Below are 13,352 nucleotides of genomic sequence, written 5' to 3' on the forward strand. Positions count from 1 at the left end.
TTGAATTAAAAAATGAATGGATTATTAAACACTAATTAACTAATTAAGCTTTGTAATTTAAGCTTAAAAAGTGTATTAAGCGTTTCCCTATGTGCCTATATATATAAAATCCTCTCGACTGCAATTTTTATGAGAACCTCCGTGGGAGAGCTTGAGAGAGAGAGAGAGAGAGAGCGATGGAGCTCGACGAGCACGTTTTCTTAGAGGAGTTGATGGCTCTACGTAGAGATTCAAATTGGGACGCCATTCCAAATGAACTTAGCGATCTCTGTTGGAATGCTTGGGCATTCGATTACTGTTTCGATCAAAGCGGTATGAATTTCCACCCAAATTCTTCGTCGGAACCTCTCTCTGCGCAGAATCTGGACGAGTTTTACCATCCTTTGGGAAATGAGTTCTCAGTGACAGGAATGGCCGATTCCGCCTATGCTGCCATGGAAGTAGCAGCGGCGCCTCTGCCATTTCAAGCAGAGCGTCCGAATGCGGAGCGAGAAGGAGAAGGAGAAGGAGAAGAAGAGGAGGAACTAGGTTTTCTTGCGGATGAGATTCAGAATATGGAGGTGGTTCAAGTTCAATCGGCTTGCAAAATGGAGCCGAATCAATCTCCAGAACTCCCTGTTTTCAACATCGGAACATGCTCCTCCATCGAACGAAAGAACAGATCGAAGAAATTGCAAGGCCAACCGTCGAAGAATCTAATGGCGGAGAGACGGAGAAGGAAGCGCTTGAACGATCGCCTCTCCATGCTCAGATCCATCGTGCCTAAGATCAGCAAGGTAAAAAATCAAACGAGTTTTAATTCCAGAAATGCTCGAAAATGAATCTCTGAGGCTGCTTGAAACCGAAATCGATATCTGGTTGATTTTTGAACAGATGGACCGAACTGCGATTCTGGCAGATGCGATTGAGTACATGAAAGAATTGCTGGAGAAGATCGGGAATCTGCAGAGAGAAGTGGATGGATCAAATCCAAGGACGAATTCATTGAACAACACAAAACCGAGCGAATTGGTAGCGAGAAATTCACCAAAAGTAATCCAACTTTTTCTGGCTTTTCCGTCTTTTGATACAATCACTCGATTATTGTTGTTACCGAAACTGATTAGTTCCAAATCGTGGGCGTACAGTTTGAGGTGGAAAGCAGAATGGGGAAGACGAGGATCGAGATTTGCTGTGCGGCAAAACCAGGATTGATCTTATCGACGGTGAATACGATTGAAGCGTTGGGGCTTGAGATTCAACAGTGCGTAATTAGCAGCTTCAATGATTTCGCATTGCAAGCCACTTGTTCTTCTCAGGTAATGCTTCCTCCTTCTTCCACTTTGTTTATTATAATTATTTATTTCCATTTCATTAATATTTTAAATTCTCAATTAAATCTTGAAAAAAAAAATTATTGAACTCGAGTTTTTTATTTAATTTTTTAAAATAGAAAGTAATGTTAATTAACTAGAAATAGTAAGAGAGAACGTAGGGTTAATAAAGTAAAATACATTTAGTCTTTAATTTTGATTATTTTATTTTTAGTTTTATTTCTATTTAGTTTCTAATTTCTTTATGTCTATTAACAAACATTTAAATTAAATTTTATTAATTTTCATCCTTTCTGGAATTAATTTAAAATTTTCATATGGTAAATGTTTTAAATTAATTAATTAAAATTTTATTGCAAAGATTAAAGTTGAGCATTAGTGGAATTTGAGACCTAAAGATCAAATAAAAATTCAAAATTCAAAGTATAATGTTTTTAAAACCTAAATAGAAATTAAAATTTGAATTTGAAGTATCCTTGATTTTAAAGAAAAGGTCTTTGTTTATTATTATTATTATTTGAATAATAATCTACGCAATGTTTTGTATTTATTGAAAAAAAATGACATTAAAAATACTATATTTTATTTATTCTAAAATAGAATTAATTTGTGTAAAAAAAAAAAAAAATTGACTTGAAAATAGGAAATAAAGCAGAGAACAGAACTGAAGCCTGAAGAACTGAAGGAAGCTTTATTTAGGAATTCAGGTTATGGGGGAAGCTGCTTGTAGATTTTTTTTTTTTTTTTTTTTTTTTTTTTTTTTTTTTTTTTTNTAATGAGTTTCCAATTTTCTTTCCACAACCCTTCTTTCTTAATTTAATTCAAATGGTGAAATGAATTAAGTTTTTTTTTTTTTAAATCTCCGACATACTTTCATTTTTTTAAATTCATTATATTGGAAGAAAAAAAAAATGACAAATAATTTTATTTATTTCATATTTCATTAAAACGTTTTCTGGGATGCCTTCACGTTTTGAGCTTCTAAATGTTGGAGGATGAAAGTCCAGACTAATTTAGGAATGATCATAGGTTTATAATCAAATAATACTCTCTCCATTAGAATGAGGCCTTTTAGGAAGCCTAAAGCATAGCTATGAGAACTTATGTTCAAAGTGGACAATATCATACCACTGTGGTGAGTCGTGTTCATCTAACACTAAATATTTCTCTATATCAGTTTAAACTGCATTTTATAAAGTAAAACGTTTCATCAAGTAAATTAATTATTCAATTTTTTTTTATATAATTTATATATAATGGAAGTTAACATTATTAATCCAAACAATTACCCCCTATATCATGATGTTTTCATATTTATCCTCTTTTAAAAAAAAATATTAATTAAGAAAAATAAATGTCAACTCAACCAAGTAATCAAAATTTGAAACAAAATGTAGATAACCTTTACATCAAATATGTTTGGGCCTAGTGGGCTTGGGAAAGCCCAATCCCGAATTGAGCCCATCCACCAATCTTTCCTATTCTCTCCTCAAATTATTTCTATTTTCCTTCCCATTTAATACTAAAAGTACTTTTATATTCATATTTTATAGGTTTATTTAACACACAATTAAAGTTGAATTTTAAAATTTAAAATATATATATATATGGAAAGGAGAGATTAAAGGCCCGTGAAAGGACATAATGATTAGAAGGCAAAAGGAAAAGTAGCAATAATAAGGAAAGCAAGAAGGTTTGAATGGTTTGAACCAAAAATGTAAGAAGAGAAACACTCAAATCATCACACCATCCATCATCATCATCATGCCACCCTGCAACCATCTTCTTCACCCATTCTCTTCTTTCCTCAATTCATCATCATTCATCCTACTCCGTCTAAACCTAATTTTTGTCCCCTTCTTACGTGACGACTCGGGTTATGTAGTCCCCCTTGCCACCGAGTAGCTCCAAGTTGAACGTATATACTGTTAGAAATCACGACTCTCCACAATGGTACGATATTATCCACTTTGAGCATAACCTCTCATACCTTTGCTTTGAGTTTCCCCAAAAAATCTCATGTATTCCTCACTTATAAACTCATTATCTTCCACTAAATTAACCAATGTGGAACTCAATCCCAATAACCCTCAACAAATACCACTGGACATACTTCGCATTCAATCGGTAATAATACTATTAGTATTTGAATCATTAACATTTAGCAAACAACATATTTTGATACACGAAATGAGGATTATGCTCGATCTAATAATCATTTTTTCTTTTTCCTCTTTGAAGAGAGGGAGAGAGAGAAAAAATGATAGAATCTCGAGCGGCTAGAATTTATGGAACAAAGATTAAATACGAATTAGATACCGATTCGTTCCCACGAGCAAAAAACCAAAATTCTTTTTGAGCATCAAGAAATTCTTTGTCCCCTTCCTCTTCCTCCTCCTCCTCTTGTAGAGGAGGGAGGTTGGTAGCTTTCAATATTCAGATTCCGCACGTGCCCTTGCACGTGCTCCGACAAAACACTCATGTATTCCTTTCCTTACAATTTCAATTTGAATGGGAATTTTGTTGGGAATAATTATAATTTGTTCATATATGGATCAAATAAAATTTCTATTTTTTTTTCCAAAATTTCAATAATACATTTAAACTTTTTTAAAAATATTTTTCTAAGTTTAAGAAAAAAAAAATAAAAAAATAATTTTGATCGAAACAATTAAAAATACTCTTTTAATTTTAATAAATATTTTAAAATTTAAAATTTCATTAATGTCCTTAAACTTTTTAAAAACTTCATTAAAAAAAAATATTACTGCCACATTAAAAAAAATATTAAAAAACTAACGTTACAAAATTTGGAGATAATTATTATTTTTTTAATTTTTTAATTTTATATTTAAAATTTCACGAGTATTTCATTTATACATTTTTTTTTCTTGTAAATAAAGTATAAAGTTGGAGTAATTTAATTAATTTAATTATGAAAAAAAAAATAAAAATAATAAGAAAAAGGTGGAATTGGGCCGAAAATAGATGGGAGGCCCAACGGGGTAATGATAAAGGATTAAAAATGATGGGAGCGTGAATTGCAAAATTTAGGCATTTTAAAAGAGACCAAAGCGTGCACCAAAGACTCTGAGTGGCCGTTAATGATCCTCCCCCCATGGACTTTCCCCACTTTTCCCATCAGCGCGTGTATCTCACGCGCTTCTCTACAAAATAATTTCCCTAAATTAAATAATAATAATAATAATAATAATATATAAAAAAATGACGTGGAGGGGTGGAGATGGAGAAGTTAAACTAAAAGCCACTTTCTTGTCCCCCAAATGCATCATATTGCTTTTCCTTTGCTTCTTCTCTGTCCCCTCCTCCCCTTTTACACCTCACCCCCCCTCCCTTCCCTCCTTTCCAATCCAATATCATTTCATCTATATTTTCCTACAATTCCTAAAATACCCCTCCCCTACTCGTCCCCGACCCATCACATTTTTTTTTATATATCTCTACAGCGGTATGATACTGTTCGGGTTATCTTGTATAGTCGGTTGTGTGAGATTCCACATTGATTGGAGAAGGGAACGAAATATTTATTGTAAGAGTGTGAAAATCTCTCCCTAGCATACGTGTTTTAAAACCGCGAGGCTGACGACAATATGTAATGGGCCTAAGTGAACAGTATCTACTAGCGATGAGGTTGGACTGTTACAATTGATATAAGAGTCCAACAGTGGACGGTGTGCCAGCGATGACGCTGGGCCTCCAAGTGAGTAGATTGTGAGATCCCACATCGATTGAAAAGAAAAATGCTCAGTGCATTCCTTGTAAGAATGTGGAAATCTGTCCCTAGTAGACATGTTTTAAAACTGTGAGGCTGACGACAATATGTAATGGGCCTAAGTGAACAGTATCTACTAGCGATGAGGTTGGGCTGTTACAATTGATATAAGAGTCCAACAATGGACGGTGTGCCAGCGATGACACTAGGCCTCCAAGTGAGTAGATTGTGAGATCCCACATCGATTGAAACGGAAAATGCTCAGTGCATTCCTTGCAAGAATGTGGAAATCTGTCCCTAGTAGATATGTTTTAAAACTGTGAGGCTGACGACAATATGTACTGGGCCGAAGTGGATAGTATCTACTAACGATAAGTTTGAGCTGTTACAAATGGTATTACAAGTGTTATTCGAAACATTCCTTATAAGGGTGTTTAGAAATAGTTCTAAAACCGTGACGCTGACAATACGTAACGGGTCAAAGCAGATAATATATACGAGTGATGGACTTGATGTTGATATATTTTGGTTATAGTTTATTTTTTTATTTTTTAATTTGGTGAATTTGGATAAATCATACCTATTTTTATTATATTTATGTAGCTACTCGAGTACATACAGACTCTATAAATAGTAATAATAATAATAATAATTAAAAAAAAGTCAATTTCCATATATGCCCTTTGGAGGAACAAGTGGGCCCACATCATGTGAAAGTATCTGGGTTGGAATCCATCCTACCAAGTCATGCATGGTGCATGTCAACTTGGAATTGGTGGAATCATCGGGAAAGGGGCATTTCGGGTATTGTACAAATTTCATACCAGGAAAGATGCTCATTATGTCCCCTGGGGACGAAAAGTAGAGGATCTTATTCTATTATATATAATAAATAATAATAATAATAAGGCCAAATTAAAAAATAAAATAAAATAAAATAGTTTTAATAATATTCTTAAAACATTTTGTATTATATTTCAAAATTTAATTTTTTTTAATAATACCGTTAAAGATTCATAAATTACTTTGTTGTTAACTTTTGATGGGCATATAAGGGGTGGTAGGGGCAGAATCGTCCAGTGGAAGAAACATGCTTGGATCAAGAGGAGGTGAAGGAATCGGACGGTCAAAAAAGCAAGAGAGGCTTGATTATCGGGGTTATCTGGAAGAAAGAAACGACAATGGAGGGCTGTGATCTGAAGATGTCGTAGTTAGTGATTGATTGATTGGCATTGAAATGACAAGTTTACCACTGTGGGCAAGATTGGTATTGTCCATTTGTTTGGCATATTCCACAGTACGTTTCCATGTGCCCACAGTGCCGCTTTTGGCTTTTCCTAACACGGCGCCGTTTTCCCCCACATTTTCCATTTCATTAATTTTATTAAAAAAAATTAATAATCAAAAGTTTAAAAAGGATAAAATAAAAATGACTGTAATAACCCTTTACTACAAGGGCGTTTTCTGTAATTTCACGTAAAATTAAAAAGTACTCGAAAATCGGAAAAAATTAAGAAAATTCCACTCCCATTAATTAGGATTGGATACGAAAATCCATGCCATCGCTACGACGTCGTATATATGCAACAAAAGGAAAAATTGACGGCTTCGATTAATATTCGCGGAGAATCTGAGCCGTTGGTAATCGGTTTCCTGGAAATTCTTGGGCGAGACAGAGTATTATTATTAAAATGGGCAAAGATATAATATAATATAATATTTTGGTTAGACATTTTTTTTCTTCTAAAAATAACTTTTTTTTAGACTCTTAAAAAATAAGTCTAAATATAGAAATTAATTTAATATTTTAAAATAAATAATTAAATATTTTAAAAATTAAAAAGATCCAATAAATGATATAAACCATTCAAAATAATCCAATTTAAAAAATTTATGATTTGGTTTCATTCATTATTTAGAATTATTATTAGAATTTAAAAGCACAATATATATATATATATATATATATATTTATTTATTTATTTAAAAAAGAAAAAAGAGAAATAGAAAAAGGAGAATAATTTTATAGTGAGGATTTTGTAATTTTGTAATTCGTGAGTGTGTTTTAAAAGTGGACATCGAAAGGCTTTTTGTTTAGTTTTCTCTCTCTCTTTCTCTCGATACCCTTCAGCTTCTCTCTGTTGCTACCATTTTTTTTTTTCATTGATCTGCAGATTTATTCAGGTATAATCCTTTCATTTTGCGCTTTGTTTCTGTTTCTTGCTGCATTTCTAATTTGTTTGAGCTTTGTTCGTCCTGATTCTGTTTTCTTACCCAATTTCCTCTTCATTCTTCGATTCTTGCTTGTGTTCATCTTACTTTTCTTGTGTTGTTTATTCCTATTTGTATCTTCTTTGAGCTTAGGGAGTTTTTGAATGAATGAATCAATGAATGGATGAATCTTCTAGTTTGCCAGCTGAGAAAATTCGAGAAGCTGGAGGTAATTTGTTTATGAACTTGCATTGTTTTGCGGCGTTGTTTTGACTTGCTCCATTGAATCTTCTTCTTCTTACCTTTTTCACTTTGCTTTTATCTGAAGAATTTTNTTTTTTTTTTTTCTTTTTCTTTTTCTTTTTCCTTTCTGGAGTTCTATTTTAATTTGTTGTGTGTGTGTGTGGGTGTTTTCAGTGGCTCCCTAATTCTTTTCAGTTATGCAAATAATTCAGGTTTTTGCAGTTTGATTTGAGTCTCAAATGTTGTTATTTGTGAAGTTCTGATACGTTTCAGTGTACTGAGCGCAATGCTTTGTAGACTGTTCTTTTCTAGTTATTCTGGAGAAGTATCTTTGGGTTAATGAAGATGAAAAATTCCATTTTTCTCCCCTCTTTCTCGCGTTGTTTTTCCTTGTGGGTGCAATCTTCTTGGACGGATGGAAGAAAGTAATTGATGAACTTGTAGATACTTAGGATGGCTTTAGTGCCTTATAGTGTAGTAAGCTGGATGAATTACAAAGTAGACAGAACAGAAGGGTGTATGCAGTCTGGCTCTCTGATGGAAATTGGAAAATTCATAGTGTTCTGTTTTATGCAGGTATAAGATCGGGGTGTTTTCTTTCTGGAATTTTGATGTCTCCACCACTACTTAATGTTGAGGAGGGGGAGGAAAGTCGCAGCAATGTCACTCTGTTGGCTTCCCCGAGCTCTATGGAGAGTGTCAGTCAAAACAATTTGGGATTTGAAGAGCGTAATTACATGGGATTATCTGTTTCTTCTTCAGAGGAAAGCTGTATGACTGCCACAAAGCCTAATGGGAACAATCACTTGCTGAATCTCAAGGCTACGGAATTGAGGCTAGGCATTCCTGGATCTGAATCCCCCGAGAGAGATCCAGATATCAGCTTTCGTAGTTCTTCTCAACTTGATGAAAAAACACTATTTCCTTTGCACCCATCAGGTGATGGTCGCTACTCTTCACCACATAAGGCTGTGGTCTCAGGCAACAAAAGGGGGTTTTCAGATGCTATGAACGAATTCTCAGAGGTGAAATTGCCTATGTTTTGTTTTGTTTTTATTTTTGGACAGACTTGCAGTAGTATTCAGTGTCTGGTCTCGAGTCTCGACTCTGAAGCCATTTAAATCTGGTGCAGGGAAAATATAACGCTAACATAGGCTTGAAAGCTGGTTCTTTGCTAGAGAACCTTGGAAGTGAAATGGGGAAATTGAAAGAGGCAACTACACAAAAGGCTGTACAAGAGAGGTCTCTAGAAAATAGTGAAACTAGGCCATCTCAAAGCGAGGCTGCAAATAACAACACCAGCGCACCTGTTTCTAAGTAAGTTAAAGCGGGAGTGTTGGCGACAAGTTTTCCCTCAACTCAGAGAAATGGTATCTTATCTGCTGCATTTTCAGGGCACAGGTTGTCGGTTGGCCGCCCATAAGATCTTTCAGAAAAAACACATTGGCTACAACTTCAAAGAACAATGATGAAGTTGATGGGAAGGCAATACCTGGTGCACTCTTTGTCAAAGTTAGCATGGATGGTGCTCCTTATCTGAGGAAGGTAGATCTGAGGAACTACTCTGCATACCAGAAGCTGTCTTCTGCCCTTGAAAAAATGTTCAGCTGTTTTACTATAGGTGAGCTATTAGAAACTTTCTCGATTAAAAAAACTGTCACATGATGAAAATAGTATTGTTAAGTTTACAACTAATCTTTTAAAGTTATCTGTCTAGTTTGCGTGGATCTAGTTACTGTTGTTTCAGTATTGAGCAGGTCAATATGGAGCTCATGGAGCTCTGGGCATGGAGAAAATGAGTGAGAGCAAGCTGAAAGATCTTCTTCATGGCTCAGAATATGTTCTAACATATGAGGATAAAGATGGTGACTGGATGCTCGTTGGTGATGTCCCCTGGGAGTAAGTTATACCATTCGAATCTGGTAGTTTTTGTTTTTATTTTTATTATGTGTTCTTACGTGCAATCATGACTCATATTCATTTAGGTTATATACTGCAATTGAAATACTACTCATATTGCTTGTAGTCACAACTTGCATCGCTTGTTCTTTTTTGGTGCTGTTTTGTGGATAATTAGCGGGAGACAAATAGTAGGAATCTTGGAGGGGTGAAGAGATCTTGGGAAGAGCATTGAGGAGGTTGTTAAATGTTTGGTTTAATGCTTCCTAATGGATTTCTGTCCATCGAGTTTTTTTTATTTTTTATTTTTTATTTTTTTATTTTTTTATTTTATTTTTTATATCAGCTTTGTTTAATTTTTTTTTGCATTGGAATCCTTCTTGAGTTTTTGAGTTTTGGGATTTCTGTGTAGACTTGTTTTTTTTATGCCGATATACATTCTTCCATTCTTAATTTAATAAAGGTCAGTTTCTTAAAAAAAAAAAAAACTCAAGAAATCTGGTAAAAAGCAGGAAGCTACTGTTAGACAGTCGTGAGTAGATGTTTATGAATTTAAAGGTTGCTAGTGACAGAAACATTTATTTTAGCCCTTCCCTCGTTTCTTATTCTTCGTCTTCCTTCTTTCACTTCACCATTTCTCTCTTTTATTTGCTTCAAGCTTGATCAAAACCACCAAACTCTGTATAAGCCATGCAAACATGTTGCCTGTTCTATGTAAACTCATGACTATAATTAAGAGAGCCAACAGTTACCTCTTTCAAAGGTTCTCCTAAGCTGAGACTGTTTTTGTGAATAGTTTATCTCTAATGATTGAGCATTTACCATTTCCATATTTCCAGTAGTAGGTAAGTTTCCTACCACCCGAAGATGCCATTTAGCCAAATACCAAAATGTTTGCAGTTGGATATTGATGAAGCTTCATAAAATTATCTGTTACTTGGAATAAAAGCAAAATACGTGGTCAATAATAATAATATAATTGTGATAAATTACAATAGTGAACATCTGATTTCTTATTCTAAATTCCCTTATCCAGGATGTTCATCGACTCTTGTAAGAGGCTGAGGATTATGAAGAGCTCGGATGCAATTGGCCTGGGTGAGTACTTTGATTCATATGTTATGAGTTCTTGAATACATCAGGTTCTGCAGCATTTGCTATATGACACACACCTCCATCTGCATAATAGGATTAAAATACAAAACTCTATACATGCAATGATGCTCTTTTGCATAATTTCATTGAAGACTAAAAAACTTGTGTTATGGCTAATGGAGATTTGCCAATGTTCAGTGATACATTCTTCGTCTAAGAAGGATTTGATGATCATTTATGGACTGGTTGATTATTACTTCTCTTGTTACGTGCTATTCTTCATCACTCATTAATAGGGCAAAATGCATCGAGTGTAGGAAATTGTTGAAACGTAAAACTATATGCAATCCTTGGTTCTGACTTCGAATTTTAAATATAAAGATGGTTCATTTTGACTATTTTATATTTGCGTGACAAAAGAATTTCGAACTTGTTCTCATTTGTGTTCATTTTAATTTTACAGCTCCTAGGGCGGTGGAGAAGTGCCGGAACAGGAACTAGCTAAGCGCTATGCCACAGTTGATGCTACCCATCCAAATGTTAGAACAAGATAAATCTAAACTAAAAGTACGTCATATGTGGCTTTGGAAGGTGGTTCGAGGAACGAGTGAGTCTTTGATGGGATAGGTTCTTGTGTCCATTTCCCTTCGTTACATTATGTTTTGTTTCTAAATTATGTTTATGTTACTTTGATGATGTCTAAGCAGTTGTCCTAGTTTGTGAATTGAACTACTTAAAAACTATTGAACAAGTCTGCAGATCCGTGGACAAGTTCCTGTCCCTCTGCAAGACACTCTCGAAAGTTTGTAAAGTTATTGGTTGTCAAACTGTGTTGTTTTGAATGCTCTGTAATATTGTAAACATTCAGTCTATTTGACTTGACTCCTACAAATCCTACTTCAACCTGAGTGTTCTTTTTGTTTTTACCATTTCTATGTTTTAATCTTTAGCATCATTGTTACCCTTTGCTTTCACAGGCTATAACATTTTTTTTCAGGCAACGAAACTAAACGACTGGTTTGCAATCAAGTTATGGATTCATATCAGAAAGGGGGTAAGTCCATTAAGTAGCAAAAGTAGTGTGAAATTTCACCAGATTCTTCCAAGGTAAACAAAGTTTGTAGTAATGTGGTCTCTTTCAGCACTTGAATTTTGAAGAAAATGCCAAGCCTGCCAGTTAATGACTGATTGCTAAAATAATAATTTAGGCATTGCCAGTCTTGTCAGTTATTTGGTTATGGTTGTCGGGTAGTTGTTAGAGTATGCATGTGACTGCTTGATATAACTGTCTGCATTATTGATTCTTGAAATAAGAATTATATATTTCCCTAGAAGCTGCCTGCTCCTAATTGCATTCATGCATGCATAAGATACATTGCATCACTTGAATCTCAGGGTGAATGCGCGCTCTGTGGGGTTGGCTTTTATGGGTCAACCATCTTCGTACCAAATATGTAACCTGTAATTATTGGATTGCAAATAGTCTTAGGAAAATGGGAACTAAGGTTTTCTAATGAATACCTTTTATGGCAGACAGTCAAGTGAGAGTTCATGAAAATTATTGAATGCTGCAATGAATGCTAATGGAACTTTCTGATTGTGTCGACCCACTGACTCTATCTTATCTTGTTGAATCAGTGGGACTATGTTGATTCTTTTGGAGCAATGATGAGACCATATATTGCATTCATTGCCCTGCTCTGATGATGTAAGGTAAGGAAAACAGTATATTTTTGTCTGCTATGAAATTGTTCATTATCTTGATTTATTTTCATAGAGCTTCTCAACTGCAGTTAGAGTCCCTTAGATGAACACGACTCTCCACAATGTTATGATATTGTCCATTTTGAGCATAAACTCTCGTAGCTTTGCTTTGGGCTTCCCCAAAAGGCCTCACACCAATGGAGAGAGTATTCTTTGATTATAAAAACCCATAATGATTTCTAAATTAGCGACTTTTATCATCCAACATTTGGAATCTTTTTAATAGGAACAAAAAGAAAAGAGATGAAAATATTTACACTCATACAAATTGGTGGTTCCCTTCCTGCCTGCCGTACATCACGACCGAGGGATAGGAAGAATCTTTGAACAAGGGAAAGGTAATTAACTGACATCTAGGAGAGGTGTAGTTGACTGCATTAAATTTCCTAGATACAGTTGATTGCGTTCATTTTGGCAGTGAATTTATAGAATCCTAAGAAGTATGGATCATATGCTTGTTCTTGCTACAATTGTAGTCTCTTTTCAGCTCAACCAACTTCAAGCCATTAAGAACTTTTAGCAGTTATATAGAAATTCTTAGTATTTGAGTTTGGAATTTTTGACTATAACTTATGTGGTCTATGTTTGTGAGAAGGAAAAGGAAACTCATGTTCGCCCTCAACACAATGCAACTCAAGACCCGATTGGATTTTGGATCCAACTAGTATCATTAGACATAAGAGCCCAAACTCACTGTTAACTAATATTGCCGCTTTGATACATTATGTATCGTTACCAGCCTCACAGTTTTAAAACCCGTCTGCTAGATAGATGTTTTCACACTCTTATGAGGAATGTTTTGTTCCTCTCCAACTGATGTGAAATCTCACAATCCACCACTTTGGGAGCCCAACGTCCTGGCACATTGCCCTGTGTTTAGCTCTAATACAATGTGAGATCTCACGTTAGAGATGTTCATAGGTTAGATTAAATTGATCTGGGTTAGTTGACTCATTTATTTAATTTAGGTTAATAGGTAAAATATCTATTTTTTTTTCTTCCTCAAATGATGAATTACAAAACTTTATATTTAGGTTTTGTTCGATAATTATTATATATATTTTTTTAATTAATATTTTTAAGAAATATGAAAA

General features: G+C 34.4%; 2 protein-coding genes across 3 annotated transcripts; both read left to right on the plus strand.

The window, feature by feature from the left end:
• Window positions 1-117: 117 nt before the first annotated feature.
• On the plus strand, window positions 118-2,074 carry LOC111805371 (transcription factor bHLH93-like). The gene is made up of 4 exons (XM_023690429.1): window positions 118-776; window positions 874-1,032; window positions 1,128-1,298; window positions 1,957-2,074. The coding sequence occupies exons 1-4, from the start codon at window positions 177-179 to the stop codon at window positions 2,041-2,043; spliced, it is 1,017 nt and encodes a 338-aa protein (XP_023546197.1). The 5' UTR covers window positions 118-176; the 3' UTR covers window positions 2,044-2,074.
• Window positions 2,075-7,111: 5,037 nt separating this feature from the next.
• LOC111805370 (auxin-responsive protein IAA8-like) lies at window positions 7,112-11,399 on the plus strand. Of its 2 annotated transcripts, XM_023690427.1 has the most exons (8): window positions 7,112-7,230; window positions 7,411-7,486; window positions 8,077-8,525; window positions 8,633-8,817; window positions 8,895-9,121; window positions 9,258-9,399; window positions 10,436-10,497; window positions 10,958-11,399. In XM_023690427.1, the coding sequence occupies exons 2-8, from the start codon at window positions 7,438-7,440 to the stop codon at window positions 10,993-10,995; spliced, it is 1,152 nt and encodes a 383-aa protein (XP_023546195.1). In that variant the 5' UTR covers window positions 7,112-7,230; window positions 7,411-7,437; the 3' UTR covers window positions 10,996-11,399. The 2 variants fall into 2 exon arrangements, with proteins under 2 accessions (XP_023546195.1, XP_023546196.1); XM_023690428.1 differs by lacking the exon at window positions 7,411-7,486 and having other exon boundaries at window positions 7,114-7,230.
• The last annotated feature ends 1,953 nt before the right edge of the window (window positions 11,400-13,352 follow it).

The sequence above is a fragment of the Cucurbita pepo genome, chromosome LG11, assembly GCF_002806865.2.
Source record: "Cucurbita pepo subsp. pepo cultivar mu-cu-16 chromosome LG11, ASM280686v2, whole genome shotgun sequence".
Classification (NCBI taxonomy): Eukaryota; Viridiplantae; Streptophyta; class Magnoliopsida; order Cucurbitales; family Cucurbitaceae; genus Cucurbita; species Cucurbita pepo.